Source organism: Protopterus annectens, chromosome 1.part0, assembly GCF_019279795.1.
Source record: "Protopterus annectens isolate FY-2018-M chromosome 1.part0, PAN1.0, whole genome shotgun sequence".
Classification (NCBI taxonomy): Eukaryota; Metazoa; Chordata; order Ceratodontiformes; family Protopteridae; genus Protopterus; species Protopterus annectens.
In genome coordinates this window covers 1213906312-1213927844 of record NC_056725.1, presented here as the reverse complement: position 1 = coordinate 1213927844, position 21533 = coordinate 1213906312, and the positions used below count along the sequence as shown (strand labels likewise).

Genomic DNA, 21533 nt, shown 5'->3' with positions numbered 1-21533 from the left:
CTTTGCCAGTTGTGAAAATCTACTAGTTGTGTTTAGTATTCTTCTTGCTGCAGCCCACACTTCAGTGGAATGGAAATAGAGCAGCTGTTCTGGTTCATCTCATCTGGTACGTTTTTTTTTTTTTTTTGACAAAGTACAGTTCAGCTTCTATGCGGCACTCGCACAGTATCCTCTTTTCCTCTTCTGTTGCATTCCCCACTGATGATTCCACTCATTTGAAGCTGTTAGAACTGGCCCATACTGTATGGCTCAGGGGTAATAGTGGCTGTCCCATATTAGGAGGAGTGTGAAAGCTGGTTTCTGGTTCGTTTTTGTCAGACAGAGTTGGATAGTTGTCCAAGTTCTTATTGTCTCTGTTGTCCAAAGGAGAATACTGGGGTTGCATACTCTCTGGCTTTCACAGGGGACCTGGTTGGTGGTTAGTCCTTTGGACATTTTTTCAACATAGTATCAGAGGTCCTGAGAGTAGTTTCTTCCAGTTTGCTTTTGACTAAACCAGTGGTTCCTAATCTTAGGAAGGTGGAGGACCTAATTTATAAAGGAAATATTTGGCGGACCCCTGTATTTTGGATTGTATTTTTAGACTAATATTACTTACTAATTGATATACAGGGTTTGAGCCTAAGCAAATTACTAACCACCTGCTAACCCTAACTAGGGCATTTTACTCTCGATGACGCACACCTCAACCTCTAAGTGCAAGAAGTCTGGACAAAGCCTAAAATAAATAGGGACAGATTATAAATATTGCTCTCATGAACTTAGAAAATTGCTGGAATAACACAGTTTGTTTTAGTATGCATTTTTGTAAGGATATGAAGTCTAAAACTCGCATTTCTGTCATTGTTTAACAACTTCAATCTTTTTTATGAGGAACAGATAAAAATGTGGGACAAAAATCTGGGCATTCTGCTAAAACATGGAAAGTTGAGGAGTATGCTACCTACCTGTTACACACACACACACACACACACACACACCTTCTTCCCTCCCTCTCTCTTATACACACACACTCTCACACTCACACACACTCACCTACCTCCCTGTTACGCACCCACACACACACCTACCTCCCTCTTACACACCCACGTACACACACCATACCTCTTAACATTTTAGCGCAAGAAATCTGGACAAAGCCCAAAGCCTGTCATAATGGGGGGCAAAGGCCCAAAACTTGGGACACATTTTAAATATTGTATTATAAACTTAGAATGTTGCTAGCATAACATTGTGTTGGAATGCATTTTCTGAAGGATATGAAGTCTGAAACTCAAATGCATGTCATTAATTAGTTTTAGTAATTTTAATCACCCCAGTGATTTGTCAAAAAAAAGACAGTTTTTATGAGGAACAGACCAAAAATATAAGGTGAAAATCTGTACAACTGAGAGGTATGACAAACACACACACACCCATGCCTCTCAACCTCTTAGACTTAGACTAGACTAGAGCAGGAAAGCTGGACAAAATCACAATAATGGGGGGACAAATGCCCCAAAATAGGGACACCTTTTAAATATTGCTCTTACAATCTTAGAAAGTTGATAGAACAAGTTTTGCATTATTATGACTTTTCCGAACTTAGGATGTGAAGTCTAAAGCTCAAACTTCTGCCATTATTTTCTGACTTCAGTCCTCTATGATTTGCTAGGGACTTTCCATAAAAATGCAATTTTATGAGAAACAGAGCAAAAATATGAGGCAGAAATCTGGAGATTCTGCAAAAATCTGGCAGTTGTACCGCTTTGGTGTGATTATTTAAGCCTTGCTTAAGAAAAAAAATGCCTTCAAGGTCTTTGAACACTGTTCTGTTCTTCTTTCTGAATTGCTGGAACAAGATCTTCAAGATCAGCTCTGCATTACCGGCTTTGCTATGCTAGGGAGAGCCACACACCCCTGCGACCACCCTAAGTCCACCACTGTAACATAGTCTGTAAGTGTCTAGTCTTACCCAAATAGAATGTGAAGGGAATCGAACAGTTTGTTTAAATTTCCCTCCATGTTCCAACTGCCAGGCAGAAATCACAGGGCAGGCAAGCAGCTGCTCAGCCTTAGCCACAAACGCAGACGTTATTAGTTGTTCTTCCTTTTTTTAACTCAGGGCAAGCAGCTGCTTAGCAGCTAATGCAGAAATTGTAGGAGAACCACACCCACAGACTCAAACTGTATTTCATCATGGTTTGGTGTTTCCTACATTTTAACACCATCCCCTTTCACACCTAACTTCACTAGCTGTCAAAGTGCTAAGGGTAATTTGAGCCGTTACCTGCTGTGATTGAAAGCTCACAACTGGAGACTTTACTCATGTACTGTTTTTTTGTTCTAGCCTTTACTTTCTGTATGGGTAGGGGAAGGTCCAGGGAGCTGTAACATCACAGCACGGTCATGGTGATGTCAGTTTGGGGAGGGAATTGTCCAGAAAACTACCTGTATTCATTGGCCTTGATGACATCAATGAATTGTAGACTGCCGCCAGCTTTTCCAGGGTGGGATAAAAGTTTTTTGAAAGTGAAACCACCACAGTACAGTTGTTCTAGTGGAGAGAAACAAATGATTAAAAATATTTTAAATGCTGTGTTGTTGTTTATTCATAGCAGGGACTGTAAATAGGGAGAACAAGGACAGAGAAGTTAAGCATTTAATAATAATAATAATAGAATCCCGTTGTTGTCCTTTAAGCTGCTCAGCCGCAAACAACAAGGAAGTCTCTTTGTCTTTTATAGATATATATATATATATATATATATATATATATATATATATATATATATATATATATATATATATATATATATATATATATATATATATATATATATATATATATATATACATACATACATACATACTAAGAGTGAGCTGCATAGCCATAGTGGAAATTCTTTTTTTTTTTTTTTTTTTTTTTTTTTTTTTAAACTACAGCAAGGCAAGGTTGGAAATGGGTACCCCGTCGCTTCCCCAGTTTCTCATGTACTCGAGGCTTTCCAGGATGCCTTCCAGTCCACCTCTTCAGCACCTAACTCAACCACCAGCTCCAAAAAGACCAGACCGGTTTTATAAAGCACCTGATAACGTTAAATACTTGTACAAGAATCCTGTGGCTGACCCTTCGCAGTGTCTCTTTCTTCAGACAAACCCTCTAAACTCCTGGCCAGTGCTAGTGCACCTGCAGGTAATGATAGTAGGGCTATATGGATAGGTGGGGAAAGAAGGTATACTCCTTTTCTACCCTAGCTTTTAAACAGAAATGACCAAATATTTGATTTCTGCACTTCATTCCTTGAATAAGGTTATGGTGTACCCTTATACTGCAGAATCAGAGCAACAAATGCAGAATCTACTTTCTCAAGCCACTGTAATAGTTAGACACAGCATTAATTGCAGTTATGATTCTGTGGATGCCTCTTCTAGGGCAAATGCATGGCTACATAACCAGCCTATTCCTGTGAACTTCAAGTCAAAATTTTTATACTCCCCCTTGGACAAAGATCTTTTGTTTTGACCTCCGGCTACCAGACTTTTCAAAACTCTCTAAGAGCAAGGTAAGACTATGAAAGACTGCAGGAAGATTCTATTTTCCTTAGTTCCTAGGTACCATGGGAACTACCCATTTAAATTTACATCCATCCTCAGAAGGGATCCTAGGACAACTCAAAAACCCTGAAAAAATCATCGGAAAAGATACTCTGCAAACCTTATAGGGAATCTCCATCTGTAAATAAAAATATGTTATTGCATTCACAGTATCCCTTCTCTTGCCCTCAGTCCCCTTACCTCTTTATCAAAAAGACTATCACTCTCCCTAGCCTTGCGTGAAACAATTACTAAAGCCAAATGGCTTCTGTCCATCATCAAGGATAGTTATGCCATGTCCTGGGAAAATATTCCTCCCCTGAAAGGCATGCAATATCATCTTCACAACCAGCTTTCTTTACTTGTTCCCATTATTTAAGACCTCCTGAATCAGGACGTCATTGAACAATTCCCAAAAGACTTTATAAGGAAGGCCTTCTACTCCAAATTTTTCTGGTACAAAGAAAAGGAGGACAGTGGAGGCCCATCCTAGACCTTTCACTTCTCAACACATTCTTGAAAGTACCAACTTTCAAAATGCTCTCTCTTTCCCACTGTTCACAGTCTCTTGCCTTTCATTCTCCCTCAGGCTTTTTTTTGTGTCCTTGGACCTAAAGGATGCCTAACTGCACATACCTATTTGCCCTTCTTGCAGGAAATTCTTCAGGTTTTTCTCTGGCTGACCACACTGTCAGTTTACTGCTTTGCCTTTTGTTCTTTCCACAGTACTAATGGTGTACACAAAGCATATAGTGCCAGTGACTTTCTGCTGCACCTAAGGAATTCACATATTTTCCTTACCTGGATGAAGGCAAAGCATGAGTTAGTTTAACTATATTGATGATACTGTGTTATGCATCTCTGTTGATCCTGCCAGTGATGAGTCAGAGATGGATATGAATGCTCTTAACCTGGACTGCTAACATTTAGCTGCAACGTTTAACCCATCTTGGGTGCTAACAGTACAGGCACTGACTTAGATTACACCTGCCTCCCACCTTGTTCCTTCCATCTAACTTGGTAAGGAGATTTTAAAACAGTTACATAAGGTATATGTTCTAGGAGGGGTAACTGACAGTGTTCAAGTGTCAGCTATTTTCAGTTCCTCTTGTTCCCATTAGAAAAACAACTTCAGAATTAAAACCATTTTAGCTATGAGCAATGTATCTACTGATGTCCTTCTACATCATTGTTGCAGTATGGATCACCTCTGGGATCTCCTGCCAAGTGTAGCCCAACATCTGGCCAGTATACCAAAGCCTTAATTACCTAGGAGCATCGTATGTCTGACATATGCTCCCCATGCAAGCATGGGGCATAAAGATGATGTTCGTACGTTCTCAATCCAAAACTTCATTCCCACCAGTCCAAACACCATTATTGTATGGTGACCCAAAAGCCTTAATGCCCGTCACTTTGCTGATTGCACGGAGTACAGCTTCAAGATAGGTACATCATTGGAGTTAGTTTTTTTCTTTTCTGAATATTTTTCAGTGGGTTACATGACATATATGAATGGGAGATGCCATTGTGGGAGTGAGATTCCCAATAAGGGCCGCCACAATAGGTGCTTGTTCTGCTTAGGTATATCTCACAACCACGCTGTGTTCCGTCCAGGCTTTTGTACCCAAGACTATATGTAGCCATCTTTCTTCTCTTACCATTTATCTTGAGAATCAGTGTCTCAAACTGTTGGCCCAATGTACCATGGCAGAATCCGCTCATGACCAGGTTCAGCTGACACTCAAGCAGAAGGCCAAGAAATCTAGGCCAGAGTCTGCTGCTGTGCAGCCTCCACCAACTTCTCTCTTGAAGTACTTGAGGACCCTTAGAACAGTTCAGTATAACCTTGTTTTCTTCTGCCTCAACCTTTTCAGAGGCTGACACAGAACCTGCTTCTTACACATCCTCAGAGAGGCTTTGCAAACATCCACTGCAGACATTGAAGAGGAGTCACTGCTGATTATCTCCAAAGGGCCTAAAGGGATTCCTCATATCCTTCTTAAGGAAGAGATGCCGGGTACCTTGATAGACTCCAGTTAGGGGTCCAAACTTCCACATTTTGTCAAAGTGGACATCCCACTGAAGAAAAGGCAGAACGCTAAACATGTGGTGTTTGTTGCCAGGAATCCACAAAAGAAATGTCAGGACTTCACTCAAGGCCTGTTCAATGCCCTGATGACATTGAAGCCTCCTCATTAGGTTTCGGTCCACATTTCCCCTTGGTCCTCTACTCGCAAAAGAACAAAGGACCCTGAGTCCTCGCATGTGGACTCAGACTATGATGACTCTTAGCCTACTCCTCTCATTTGCCTTTTCCTTTAGACTATGCGTCAGAGGAAGAGTTGTCTGTCAGTCCTGATTCTCCTTTGTAGGAACTGTTTGGTGATACAGTTCTGTATGTGATGGAACATTTTAAGTGGGATTGCTTCCAAGTGTCTGATGTCCAGAGAAGGTGTTACGAGTTGGTACAAATGTTACGAGTTGGTACAAATGGATTCTCCTAAACCTTCTGCTGTCTCTCCTGTGTTGGCTACCTTGTTGGATACCTTCTTGGCTGCTTCTCTGGCACCAGACTCCTAACTTCCAGCCCATTAAGAAGCCTGGTGGTTCTATAAGGTTTATGATGCCTGCAAGTTCTTGTACAAATGCCCTTCATCTGATCCAGCAGTGATTTCTTTGTCAACTGGTAAGCCTTCTAGGCTGCTGCCCTCTTCTAAGCTCCTGTCCTTGAACAAAGACAGTAAAGCTATGGAGAGGATTGGTAAGCAAGTATACACTTCTCTTACGTTAGCCTTTAGGGTATTAATTACTAGACCTGTCTAGCAAGATGTATTTTGTCCGTTTTCTCCCAGATTGGGATCATTGTATCTGACATGCTTGACTCTGAGGCAGCTCTTTCTTTACTGGGTTCTACTTCTCGGGTTGTTAATCACTCTATAAAATGTAGCTATGATGCTTCCGATGCTTACTCTGGGGCTGATGCCTCTGTCTGTGCGATGAGGTGCTATTCCTGGCTTCCCCTTCAAGTCTTGCCAGATGATAAGCCAAAACACATGGATGCTTCTCTGGAAGCTTTTTTGGCATTTCTGTGGCAGTTCTCTTTAAGACCTTGTAGGATCAGGTTAATGTCATGAAAGAGCTGAAGCACATCTTTGCTTCTCCCATTACCAAGTTTCAGGGGAGCTGTCTTAGTAAGACTGCCTTTTTCCATAGACTGCCTAGACAGTCTTCCTAGGGTAAGAAGCCTGCTAGGCATATTGTTTTTTAATAAGCCTACAAAATAGCCTAGGCTACAAAAGCAGTCCTTTGCTGACCAGACTGCAGCCATCTGACTTTCTGCCCAACCTCCTTCTTGGCCATTTTCCTTTGTCCCTCAGGTTTTCTCTCTCTCTCTCCCAGTTTGGCTAAAAAATCACCACAGACACTTGGGTTCTCTCTATTATCAAGTAGGGTTACCTTATGGCTTGGAAAACCCTTTCCTCCTCCTTTGGTATTCCCCCAATCTCCTGCAAAACAACGTTCTCATTTTCCAGGAGTATTGCAGGGTCTGTTAGACCGGGGCACCATTCAACTGGTTCCATAGACCTAGGGGTTTATGGTCCCCAAAAACAGGGGTCTTGGAGACCTGTCCTGGATATTTCCTTTCAGAGTATTTTTCTCATAGTGCCATCCCTTTTGAATGCTTTCTCTTCAGACTGCTGTTCCCTGTTACTTCCTCAGGCCTTTCTAATTTCCCTGGAACTAAAGAACACCTATCTTCATATTCCTATCCACCCTTTATTCAGGAAGTTTTTACCTTTCTCTCTCTCATCCTCTCATGTTCACTTTTCTGCATTGTCCTTTGGGCTGTCAGTGACCCCAATGGTGTTCAGTCAAATCCCTAGCTCCAGTGCTTATGTTCTGTAGGCTTTGGGGCATTCATATTTTTCCCTATTTGAATGATGTCTTACTTCAGGCCCCATCCCAAAACAAGCTAGAGTGTGATCTTCATTTCACCCATATTCTTTTGCACAGCCTGGGATTCACAGTCAGATTTCAGAAGTCAATGTTGACTCCATCTCAGGACCACATATTTCTAGGCTGCAGTTTTCAAACTGTTCCAATGCTAGCCTCTCTTCCAGCCACCAAGGTTCTGTCTCTCATGAATTGCATTCATGTGGTGCATCAGCAAGCAAGGGGGCAGTGTCTTACCTTCTTTGCAGACTAGCTCTTCAAGCCTGGGAAATGGCCATCAGTCTGCAGGTAACCCTACAGGCAGTTTACATACCTTCAAAGCACCATTTTGTTGCAGATTCTCTCAGTAGGTGCAGAACACAGCCTCACAAATGGGTGCTTCACAGAGATGTGTTTCTGAACATAGTTCAAAAGTGGAGTATTCCTCAAGTCAATCTTTTTGCCTCCCATCTGAACAGTCAACTCCCTCAGATCTGTTCCAGTGTCCCAAGTCCTTTGGCTTGGAAAGTGGATGCCATGCCTTTCTCTTGGAAGGGAATGTTCCTTTATGCCTTTCCTCACCTTCTTGTTCTTCCCAAGGTCCTTCACAAGATTAAGGAGGATACTTCAAAAATCTTGTTTTTGACTCCCTTTTGGCACAGACAACACTGGTTCCCCCTCTTATTCCATATGGCCAGGGGCAATTATCACATGTTACCTCACTGCATGTACCTCCTCACAAAGGATAACTGATATCTCCTCCATCCTCAATTGTCCACTCTTCGGGTCTTAATTCCTTTCTGACACCAATTTTCTGAGGATGTGCTTAGGTTCCTGCAGGAGGCTAGGAATCTCAATACCAGAAAATCATATATGTCCAAGTGGAAGAAATTTTATGTCTGGTGTCTTAAACATCACTAGAATCCTTTTCAGTGAGGGTCCCCTTGGGTCTTTCTTACTTTAATTTCTTCAAGTCTTTTGGGTTTCTAATACCATGACTGGAATGTACACCATTGCCAAATCAAAATTCATGAAATTAGTATTTTTTCAGTCTTTGATGTTAGCCAAGATTGCTCTTCACAGCACCTGCAGTTGTGCCCAGAACTGACTTCTCCTGCTATTCATACATTGTTACATGTATCAGTAGCATATTTAAATAAGACTGTAAATTCTTTTTTATGAGACCCATTGCTCCTAATACTGTTGGAACTGTCTGAGTATATTTCTTTTACATTGCCGTCATTTCTGTCTGCAAATCTTAGTATTTTAAGACTTTTGTCTCTCAATACGTAAGACACTGTTAATCACTGGGTGTAGCAATTTCAATGACCAATGCTACTTGTCTTCTTTTCATGGACTACTGTATCTAGTTTGCTTGCATCTATTTTTGAACTGTTGGTAATGGGTGGTCCCACGTGGTATAATTTCAACATTCTCTCTAATGGTTTGTGGGTCATGTTTTCAATGCTTCTCAGCTACCTAAATATCATAATGATGTCCTTCTATTCATATGTTGTAGTATTCATAACATGCATGAGTTAGCCACCGTCTGATTCGTACGTCTGACCAGTATACAAAAATGTAACACTATTGTAGGGTATGTGCGATGTGGCACAAAGCACAGATCCTATGTCAGTCATAAAATGATTTGGGGTATAATGTGGACGTTGGCATGTACCAATCCTCAGAACCTGAATGGACCTACTCGCACAGGACAAGGGGACTCTAATAAACCCACAGATCTCAACCCTACAACTGACCCTGTGAGTGATAGGGTTTTGATTCCTTTCAGGCACCTTTTCTCTGATGATGTGCTGCAAGTTCTGCAGGAGGCCAGAAAACCCAGTACTAGGAAATCCTATATCTCCAAATGGAAAAGGTTTTCCATCTGGTGACTTAAAAAGGATTTACAACTACTCCAGGTGGATGTTCCAGTGGTTCTGTCATGTCTGTGTGAATTATTGAAGAGTGAGCTGTCATACTCTTCACTAAAAGATCATCTTTCTGCTGTTTCAGCATGACTTCCTATGTCTCCCCCTTTAGCTTCCAGGCTGGAAATTAAACTTTTCTTAAAAGGCGTCCTTCATATTAGACCACCAGGGAAACCAGTTCCTCCTCCTTGGGATCTTAATTTTGTCCTAGAAAAACTTACCCTGGCCCCCTTTGAGCCAGCAAGTTATTCTCTGCAACACTGCACCTGGCAAACAGTTCTTGTGGCTATTACTTCTGCTAGAAGGGTTTCTGAATTACAGGCTCTGATGCCTTTTTCTCCCATCACAGTTTTCCACAAGGTATGGTCTCTTTATGCACTAATCCCTCCTTTATGCCTGAAGTGGTAAATTAATTGTCACTCAGTCAATCAGTCTTCACACCTTCTTCCCTTTTCCTTAGTCCTCTAGTGAGAGGATCTTGCACACCTTAGATGTGCACAGGCAACTCCGATATTACTTGGATAAAACCAAACTAATTAGGAAATCTGACCACCTTTTTGTCTGCTATCACCCAAGGGCCCTGGGCAGGCCTGTTTCCAAGCAAACTATTTCCACTTAGATTTCCAAAACCATTTATTTCCTTTTGTTATGTATCTCATGGGAAGACTCTTCCCTCAACTGTTAGGGCACATTCCACCAGAGCTGTGTCTTCCTCTAGTGCCTTTTTCAAGGGTTTAGACGCCTGCTGTATCTTAGAAACAGCTACTTGGTGTTGTATACATACCTTCACAAAACACTACAAGTTAGATGGGATTTCCAGGTCCAGATCTAGTTTTGCCAGGGCTATTTTGCAGGGTTTTGTGGAGAGTGCTACTGTTCCTCCACTCAGTTTTTCTTCTGCATGAGCTTTGGTATTCTTCATTGTGTTATGAATACTGCAGCATATGAATAGAAGTACTTAGAACAGTAATGTCTTTCAGCTTTTCCCGGTTAGGGGTCGCCACAGCAGAACTCTGGTCCGCTAATGATTGGCAGTGGATTTTTACAGTGCCGAGTCGCCAGCCCGACCCCCAACCTTCAAAGAAGGCACACCCATTCACAGACGCACCTACCTGCATGTCATTTAACGTCACTCGACCACGGGGAGGACATGCAGACTCCACACAGAAGGCACTCCAGCCGAGAATCGAATGGGAGAACCTCTTGCTGTGAGGCGACAACGCTAACCGCTGCACCACCACGGCCTATAGTTGTGTAAAGTCTTACCATAACCATAGATGCCCTTTTCCTCTGTGTGTTGCAGTATTATCCCCCCCCCCCCGCTTTCCCATAATACTTGCCTGTTTACTGGTGGTTTGTTTCCTTACCTGGGGATCAGGCTGGTGTTCTGCTTGAGGCATCCAGTTCTGGGGATTGGTATGTGCCGACATCGGCTTTATACCTGACGTCATTTTATAACCATCATAGGATCTATAACACATATAACAATATAGCTAGATTCGCCACAGCCTACAGAACCCATCACTGTCTAAATCTTCAAACACTAGACTGGCTAGAACTACCCAATCAACTCCAGTACAACTAACTCATAGTTATTCATAGAATCCTCTACCAACCTAACAGTACACCCATTCTGATGAATATTATCACCCCCTACATCAACCTAGCATCCCTCTGCTCATCCAACAAAATGCAAGTGCAGTCTGCCAAAGCCAACAACTCAGCCGGAGAATCATTATTCTCCAACTCAGCTGGCAAAAAATGGAACACGCTCCCCCCAGATCTTAACACTGTAGCCTCCTTACCCCAATTCAAAATATCCCTAAAGAATCACTTAAACAAGCATTGGCTATGTCCATGTCTAAACCCAGACTAACCCAATATACGTACAACTCTAGTAGGTAAATTATGCAATATAAACAACTTCCTTATCCTATATGAATAAACTTTCTAAACCAAACCCACCCAGACTATTTATACTTCTTAACAACCTTTAGAACAATACTAACTAAATCTAACCTAACTTGCTATCCTAACCATTCTCATACTTTGTTTTTAACTCTTCTATAGCAACCTGTTATCCTAGCCATTCCAAGCACATGTTTTTAACCCTTCTACATCTAATTTCCAATAACTCCCCTTCTTAACTAACCACCTTTTTTCTCCTGGTTGTCATTCATGACATCAATCTAGGTATCATGCCATTCTATGCACTCACATCCTGTGCAATAATTTCTGTACATATTATATACTATAAACCTAAAAAGATCTTAAGCTTCAATGTAACCATGTATATATATGATCACCTTTTTAAAATTTTACATTTTTTTTCAATGTAACCATGAATATTGATTGTCATCTTTTGTGCATGTGGAGCTTTCCCCCCTGGGCCTCCGCTGAAAATGGACATGCATCCAGTCGGGCTCTCCCATTTAACAAATGTAAAATAAATAAAATAAAAATAAAAATCGATGCTTTTTGCGACATTGCACATACCCTATAGTAGTGTTAGATTTTTTGTATACTGGCTGGACATACGAGTCAGCCGGCAGTGGACTCCCTCATGTTATGAATACTGCAACATATAGAAGAGAAGGACATCTATGGTTATGGTAAGATTTTGCACTATTCTTTTGCATACTCCCCAGTGCAATAGTCTTGCCACATTTTCATGCCTTTCAGTGTACAGGCCCTCTGCCATGAGTGTATCACACCCAGAAACTTCATGTGTAACTGTTTCCAGTTTTGTTTTACAGAACCTGCATTTGTCTGTTTCTCCCACATGTTCAATGGACTTTGTAAAAAAAAAAAAAAAATGCACATAGTCCACTGTCCTGGGCTGCTAATATTAACCTTTCATATTTTGATTTAAATTCACCTCTGCATAATCATTCCGGCCTCAGATCCTAATCAGCATGAGGGTTGTCCCAGGAGTTTTCTGTACTTGCAACTACATTTATGCCTTTTCCACATTTCTTGCCTTCTCATCCGATCTTTCTGCTTATATTCTTTCTTTTGTTTTTGGCACATTTAGTTGCTGCCTGATTTTTATCTACTTCTGGTTTGGCTTCCATTCCCACTTGACACCAATATGCTTCTGCTAAACTAAGCAGGGAAGTAATCTTAGATTTGTTGTCTTCATGTTTCGAAACGTTCACTATGTTTAAATCTGTTGATGTCAGCAGATACATATGCAATCCTATGACTGCAGATCTATACATGTAATCAGTTTTGAGGAGGACCATACCTCCTTCAGAACAAGGAATATATAATCTTGGTATGCACTGATTTTTATTTATCATTTGATAAGCAAGAAGCATTTTTCTTGTTTTCCTGTCCAACTGATCCAGTACCTTTTGACACCAGTCCATCACCCCAAGACTGTAAGTTAGAACAGGGAAGCAAATTGGTTTATAGCATGGACTTTGTTCCTAGGTGTCAGGGCTGTTTTCAGTATTAATTTTAGCCTTCTAAAATATTCCTTACTGAGTTTTGTTCATGTTTTATTGTCAATCCATCAGTTCCCAAATATGTATCCACTCCCTCCTGTTCAAGTTCCTTTATATAACACTCCTGTTCCAGACTGATGTTTTATTGGTGCTGCAACTTTCCTGCTTTAAAGGTTGCTTTTGCAAATTTGTCTAGACCAAATGACATTCTTATATCATCTGAAAAAGTTTTGGCCACTTGCAGTTGTGCTTTCACCTCCTCATCTGATGAACTATACAGTTTTAAATAATCCACAAAAAGATTAGAAGTCTTTGCACTTTGTTGTTTTTTGGGACCTAGATTGTAATCGTGACCTAATCTGTTAAGTAGACAGTTTAATGGAGTATAAGACAAGACAAAAGAGCAGTGGTGACAGTCACCCTGGAATTTCCCATTTTGAAATTCTATCCTAGGGATAATAATTTGTCCTTTATCATGGGTTAGGTGCAAAATGGTTTGCCACTGTTTCGTGGTTACTGTAATGTAATTGATCAATGTAGGTTCTATCTTGATTTGCTATCAAAATGTGGAACGGCACTTAGGCAAAACTGGAATGGTCGAAAGCATGTTTCCCAGTTCCCGTAATGCCGTTCTGAAAATGTTCCAATCTACATTAGCGAATGTTAGTGTTCATTCGCTAATATGAAGTTGTTGTCCTGATTGGAGATCGCACTACAGTGGGGATTGGGAAATTTACCCTTTTCCTCACTATAGTGCAGTCTCTGAGTTGGTATATATAATATGCAAGAAGTGTGGGGTGCAGGGTCTTGCCCCCCTGCAAAACTATACAAACCTGTGCTTTAGACTTAGTTCCCACGGCAGCTTCACAACAACAGCCTGAGGATCTGACGTCACCTCCTTATATTTCAAATAATTTGGAATGCAGACGTCAAGGTGATGATTTCCGACATTCTATATAATTGATATTTCAAATTCAACAATTAAATTCACCAATTGAATGCATTTTGTTGTGACATTCAGTCTTTTGATAGTAAACCATGTATGTTGTACATTTGTAAGCACTCTCTTATCCATAAATGTGGGATGCCGTCAAATGCTTTTATGTAATCTATCCATGCTGCACTTAGATTCCTCCCCTTTTTTATTTGTAATTTTCCATTATGCTATGATCCTTTGTTCCATATGATTTTCTTTTGTTGTCCTTTCATTCAATTGCCATGATTGAGTTTTCTTCTAAATGGCTACAAACTCTGTCAACATCAGTGCCAGTATATAAATCAGACATTTTTGGAAGGCAGGTTATTTGTCTGTAGTTTTTAGGATGGCTTGCAAGTTCACGCTTAAGGAGTATCGTTTTTTCCTGTTGTTAACCAGATTGGTGCCTGTTAGGGGTGCGCATTTAAGTAGTTCTTACTCTGGGCTAAATCTTCATGTAAAGATGTTAATACTTTTAGCCAGAAGGTAGGTACTGCATCTGGGCCTGGGTTTTTTCAGTTGGGCGCTTTTCTTAATTTTGTTTGTTTCTATGGCTACTTCATCCCATTTCATATCCTGTACATTTGAACTTCTTACCGTTTCTTTTACTTTTTCTATCTATTCAGCATCTTTGCTATGTCCACAGGGTCTTCATAGATATTTCTCCAAAATGTGTGTATTTTTGCTGCTGTTTCTGTTCCTTTTGTTTCTCAATTCTCTAACACTTTTTTAAGTCATCAATTAATTTTTTTATTTTGTACTTTTCCTTTGTATTTATCTTCATAACTTCTGAATTTTTCTTCCTGTGCCAATATCTTTAGTTTATTATTTGCAGTAGTGTATGATCGATCCTGGTCTGTTCTAATACCGTGCATTGCTTTTATCACATCTATCTTTCTAAGTATTTTTGTTGATCTGTTCCCTATTACATACTCTTCTAACAGTGACATTTCTTGTCTGTTTCTTTACATTTCTCTCTTCGATACTTCCTTGATGTCATTTCATTTCTTCCCATCCTTTCCCTTATTATTGCCCTGAATTTTTGTGGTAAGACTTTATGTTGTTAATTTAGCTGCACAGTAGTACATCCTGTTTACACTGGGTTTGGCAGTTTCTAAGTAAACCATCTCCTCCTAGAATTCCAAGGCTATTTCTTTTTTTTTATATACTTTTTCATGGCAAACAGTTTCTATTCAAGCTCATTGTACTAGGGCAGTAGCTTCTTTGAGGGCTTTCTTCAAGGGTGTGGACACCAACTCCATCCTTGAACCTGCTACTTTGTCCTATGCTCACACATTCGCTAAACATTACAAATTGGATGTCGTTTCCAGAGCCAGGGCAAGATTTGCAAAGGCTATTCTTCATAGGTTTGTGGAGAGCTTCTCCTTATCCTCCTCTACCTGTACCTTCACAGTAGCTTTTGTACTCTCCCAGAGGTAGTAAATACTGCAACAGTGATATAGAAAAACATGGTGTGTAAAATGTTACAGTAACAGTAGATGTCTTTTCACTGTTGCAGCATTCACTTTCTCCCTCCCTCTTTCCTACCCCCTTTTATTTTCCTCTTCTACTATGGGTAGTGTTTTTGTTTCTGGATGAGAGGTTTCTCTCCTTCGTGCCTTCCTCTTTCTGGATGTACATGTTCTCTTTTCCACTGTGGGTTCTGGTTCTCCTGGGGCACTTCAGTTCTAGATTGAGAGCATACGTACATCACGTTTATGTCCTATGCTTGCACAGGGAATATACGTCTGATGTACGATGCTACTAGGTAATAAAAGCTTTGGTATACTGGTCGTTTGTATCCTTGGCAGGAGATCTCAAAGGTGATGAATACTACAACAGTGAAAAGGAGGATCTCTATTGTTATGGTAAGATTTTACACATCTGCACTTTATTCATGCAGTTGTTCCTTCTTGATTATTTTACCTAGGAGACTCTGCGGATGATGTTTTTAGACTTCAGCAAGTTAAAGATGGGAGCCCCAAAATTGTCCCTTGTTGCCCGTATGCTATGGCCCCTGCACTGGCCACCTGTCCGGTACCAGATCACCTTTAAGTTTATGGCGCTAATATACTGAGTCCTGTTAGAAGTTTAATATGTTTGAAAGACCTTGTTAGGCCCTGTTACATAAGTATGACTCTTCACTGCAAGGCTTTTATAGAATACCACAGTTTGGCTGACCTTTGTTGGCCTACAGACATTTTGGTGGTAATATCAACCCTTTGGGGTTGTGACTCTTCAACAGTCATTCTTTCCTTGCTAGTATGACTTGTTTAGGTAGACAAGCTTACATATTTTTGTATTTCCCTTTAAGTTTTCATTTTTGTCATTTACTTTTATTCAGTTTTGTAATGTTTCTTGATAACTCAAAAAACTTGCATAATAAGTTTTAAAAAATACATTGTAATGTACAACTCGAAAAGCACATGTCACATATTTCTGATTACAAGTCTTGCAAGATAGGATGACATTTTGTTTGGTTAGATGGTTTTATAAATGTTTTTAGCTTTAGATTCACAAGATCCGTGCACCTTCATAACTCTTTGGTATTAAGCATATAACAGATCTCGTATTATGATGTGTTTTCTGTATTTCTTTCAGCCTCTTTATACAGGAGTACATGGGCACATACAGTCAGCAGGTTTTTAATGTCTTAGAGATGGTGATGGTCCTTAGCCAGCCTCTGGTTGTCAGCTTAATTCCTGCAGTTACTAAGTCCCTGAAGGAATCTGAGCACAAGCAAGGCCTTGGTCGAAACTCTGCAAAAAGGTATTTTTTACTGCAGTTTGTTACTTGAAGCAACCTAGCAAGCATATATTGCTCATAAGAGACTTGCCATTAAAATTAAAAGAATCTAGTTGTTTTTTCTTGCTACTTTTATGACTGTGTCAGGGCAGATTTATTTAGCAGCAGGTTTGTTCTAAACTGCTAGAGAAAAATCAATCGTACATTATGCTTTCCATTTAGCCAGTGTTATAAACTGCTTTGCATGGAGCAAATAAGCCGCATGAAATGAGTGTTTTCTTTAACATGCACTATCTTTTTGTGATGCTATCATTTTCTTATAACTATTGCTGACTTCATAAATGTTCTGTATGTTGTACTGCACTGTGGAGCCTTTCTCCTTGTGCCTGTGTACTATCCCAGTGGACAAACAATAAAATAATAGATTCTTGAGGCTTTTTTAAAAATATTTGCTGCAAATCTGTATTTATGCACTAGATCCCAATAAGCCGATTGTTATTTCAGCTGACTAAAGTGACACATTTGTCCTGTAAAAATGTACGTTATATGTATAAAACATACACAGCCCTAGGAAGAAAGCAGAGGCAGCATTTGAAAAAGAAATATGTATATAAATCCATAATCAGTTGTTTCTTGTGTTCTTTTTACAGGGATGCTTACAAAAGACTACTGTCACATCTAGGAGAGAAAGGACAACAAGAAATTTTAGAATTAAATGATGACAGCTGTTAATTGAAGTTGCACTCTATTCTCATTTTTTTACTGTTTTACATTTTTCCCTACTTCTGAAAAACTGTTGTACAGATATTATTTAAGGATCACAGTAAAGTAAAGTTGGACTCTTAATGAATTTAAGCCATCATGTCAGTTGTTTTGACAAATCCATTCCCAAGACAACTACCCTTCGCCTGTTGAACCTTTGCATTTAAATAGTTGCATTAGCTTATCTAGATTGTGCTGCATATCTGTTATATATATGTCATTTGTTTGTTTCTTAGCAGATGGATCATGAACTCAATTATCTTATCTGGATTTATATTTCTCATTTTGTCTATACACCCAATTAATGAAGTACCTCATTTGGGTCTATATCACATCGTCGAACTCTTAATTTATTGAATACCTAATCGTCGAGCCCTAATTGTTGAACTACCTTTTCTGCGAATGACCTAATCATCAAAGTGGAATTCATCGAAAGATTTTACTTGGCCAATACTGCAAAAGGTAAACTTTTTACATTTTTGCAGGGGGGGTTGTGCCTCTCTGCACCCCCTGCAAATTAAATATACCAACTCTAAGATTGCACTACAATGAGGTAATGGGTAAATCACAGCCAGTTGGCATGTCAGTCACACAACATTTTTCTCAGGATGGCCAAGTAAAATCTTTCGATGAATTCCGCTTCGATAATTAGGTCGTTCACTGAATAGGTAGTTCAACGATTAGGTATTCGATAAATTAAGAGTTCAACGATGTTATATAGACCCCTCATATATATATATATATATATATATATATGTGTGTGTATATATATATATATATATATATATATATATATATATATATATGTATATATGTGTGTGTGTGTGTGTGTGTGTCTGATTATTGTATTTTATATATGATTGGATATTTTCTGCACAAAATTCTACATTCTCTGTCAAGAAATTTAAGTAATAAAATAACACAACACCTACACTCCCTTAAGTCCAATAAATCTGAATATATTTTCTGCAAAAATCCACAAAACTACTGACTCAAACACTGATCCATTTTACTGAAGCGTCAGTGAAAAGTTGCAACATAAAGGTGTTTTCTAAATATTGGTATTATTCTCTTGGAAGATTGACAGAATAAGATTTACATTATCATGCGTTTTATGAAAAATATAAGATGTTCCTTGTAAGGGTCATTACTGCGGTGCACTCATAACATTAATGGGATAAGCCACAGGCAAACGTCAGACTTCAAGTCCAGTTGAACATTCTAGTGGGAGTGCAAGGTTGGCCATGTGCAGCAAGTCTTAAAGGAGAATGTAATGAATGCTGTCTTGAATTCTTTTTTTGCTACTTAAGTATACAATTACTTATCTTAGTCATGGGATACCAGTCTGGTACCAGACAGGTGAAAGACCTTGTTAAGTACACTGTTTTGAGATTTTGGCTTTACCGTCATTGAGGTTGTTGCTGTTCTCTATCATCATCAGTATTCCTATTTTTTATGATTTTTGAAATATTCCGTGGCATTCCTCAGGAAAGATTACCAGCATTGTACTGTTTGCAACATCTTTTTTGTTTAGGAGAAGCACTTAATGTAGTGATTTGTAAACATTAGAACTCATTTAATAATAAAAATATTTTTTGCCACTTCATTGGCTTAGAGGAATAAAGACCTGACTGTAGCCCAGCTGACCCAGGTTCGATTAGTGACTTTGGCGACTTATGGAGCAACAGTGAGGGATGGATGTACCAATCCCAGGAGTTAGTTACATGGGGTTCCCTGTAACGATCCTGGTGGAGGCTGGAGGCATCATAATGTAAGGATGTGATCCAAAGAGGGGAAAAGGGTGGTGGACATGGCTGAGCTGCTACGGAGGTGGGGCAATAAGCTGCATGTGCCCATTGCACACCAACCCCTTGGACATGACCACAATTCCTTAAATGAGGAGAGGGTAACAGGTTATGCTATTATATTAAAAAAAAAAAAACTGCTGAAGGTGACTGTCAGAGTACGTCTTGGGGGAGACCTGGAGGTAGGGGTGTTGCACTGGGTCAAAAGCAGTAGGATGACGCACACAAGCAAAAATTGCTCCAAAAATACAATAATAATAACATTTCTTAAGAGGACTGTGAGCCTGAGATGTTTTATAAATAAACTGGCAGCATTAGCTCCAGAAACACCACTTCCTTTTTATGGGAGTCCAGTTTGAAGCCTTGGCCCTCTCCAAAATGCAGTAGGAAATACAGATGCTCTCTCTAGACCCATATGCAAATGCAGGAAGGTTAACAAATCTTAGAAGCTGATTATTGGCAAACATGCGGAATAGATAAACATAGCCTTAAACTGACCAGAGGTTCCAGTGAGACCTAATTACAGAGGTTATTGTTTGCCTTTCACAGTCAAGGATATTTCCATTACAGAGCGGTTTGCGTCTGCTGTAGCTTTGATGACCTTCAAGAATGCAACTGCAGTCCTGACATATGGGTTGTCCTGCCTCAGGCAGCCCTTCGGTCGGCCAGATTCCAAAGTCTGGGTCCGGCGTCGGCCGATGTTGCCTCTTCCCCTACGTCAGAGCAGCTGGAGTATAAAGGCATCAGCCGACGCCATCTTCTCCAGTCTTTCTTGCCGCGCGGTGCCCGAAGCAGAAGCAGTTCGCAAGTACCGGTCGGTCAGCTCCTGTGTTTTCAGTTACCGAAGTCATCTAAAAGCTAAGTACCCCGTTGGGGAACACTTTTTCTTGCCTCAGCCGATGTCAGAACAAATTGAGAAAGTTAATAAACAAATACCTCATAAGGACTTCCATTCTTACTGCCTCCCTTGCCTGGGCCCAGACCACTACGTCTCGGCCTGTGCTGTCTGTGCTTGCTTTAATAAGCGCACTCTCAGGCGCTGGGCAGAGTTTGCCGAAGACTTTTTTGGCGAATCCTACGCTTACAACATGCCGTCGGAACAACCGACAGCACAAACTACCAAAAAACGAAAGGACCGGGAACGACATCCTCGGCCCGCGTCTTCCACCGATATAACGCCTAAGCCCTCCGCGAGTGCTTCGGTCCCTTCGGAAGCGGTAATTCACCCGCTCCAGGCCGACGACACCACGTTAACTCATCCCTCGGTCTCGGAGACTACACCGGTGCTGGTTGTTGATTTTCCCCCGGAAACCGAAGTTCTGGATCTACCCGACACCATTCCCGTGGACAAAGTTACCCCTGCACGTGGGGCAGCTAGGCCTCCTGTATCCATGTCAATCAAGGCCTTTGCACGTGCTAAGGCCGCCAGCCAGGCCAAGGCCCATCCTAAACCTACTTCTCAGGCCCCTTCTTCTGACAGACAAATCATGTCTCTGGCTGCAGATTTAATCTCTCTTATCAGGGGGTCTCAGCCTCACCCAGACAGAGGTTCTCAGCCGCCTGCAGAAAAAAGGCCTAGAACTGAGCAGGCAGACAACCTCTCTTCAGATGAAGCCTCTGGGGATTCAGAGCATTCAGATACCCAAGAAGAATCCTTCCAGGGCTATGAGGACTCTGATGCTGAGGAATCTATTCCCTCTGCCTCTCCTCCAGAGGATTTTTCTTTCGGTGAAGTCCTCCACTCCATGAGGGAACATTTTAAGTGGCAGGGTCAGGAATTTTCTGATTCTAGACCTTTAGCAATCCCTCCAGTTTTTTGGATGATGTTTTCTCCGACTCCAGTGCTTCCCCTGATTCTCTCCCTCCTGATCCTGTCAAGCCAGACAGATATTACAGGGTCCCTGACACTCACAAGCATCTCTTTAAGGCCCACTCTGTGGATCTAGAAACTATTTCACAGGGCCCCAAAGGAGTGGCTACCTCCTCAGCCAAGAATCCACTGCCAGCTGACAGGGAAGCAAGGTCCCCGGAGAGATGGGGTAAAAAAGTTTATACCTCTTCCACCCTTGCCATGAGGTCACTTAACTGCCTTTTTCATATGTTTCAGTACCAGGATTATTTACTGGATGATTTGCAGAAAAAGATAGCCTCTCCTGAGCCTATAGATAGAAAGACATTGCAGGATTTGGTTCATAATACCCAGCAGGTTCGTAATCATTTTCTACAGTGTGGTTATGATGCATTGGAGGCTTCATGTAGGGCAGCTATGACAGGGGCTGTTATCTGTAGACATGCTTGGTTGAAAGAACAGCCACTCCCAGATCATGTTAAAGTAAAGCTCCTGGACACACCT

General features: G+C 40.7%; 1 protein-coding gene across 1 annotated transcript in view; it reads left to right on the top strand.

Moving 5' to 3' along the window:
- MMS22L (MMS22 like, DNA repair protein) overlaps positions 1-17463 on the top strand; it is a gene marked incomplete in the record, with an annotated part of 1809169 nt that extends 1791706 nt beyond the window's left edge. Inside the window, 2 exon segments of the mRNA XM_044065731.1 lie at positions 16470-16637; positions 17264-17463. Coding sequence (XP_043921666.1) covers positions 16470-16637; positions 17264-17345 — 250 coding nt within the window.
- Between the last annotated feature and the right edge of the window lie 4070 nt (positions 17464-21533).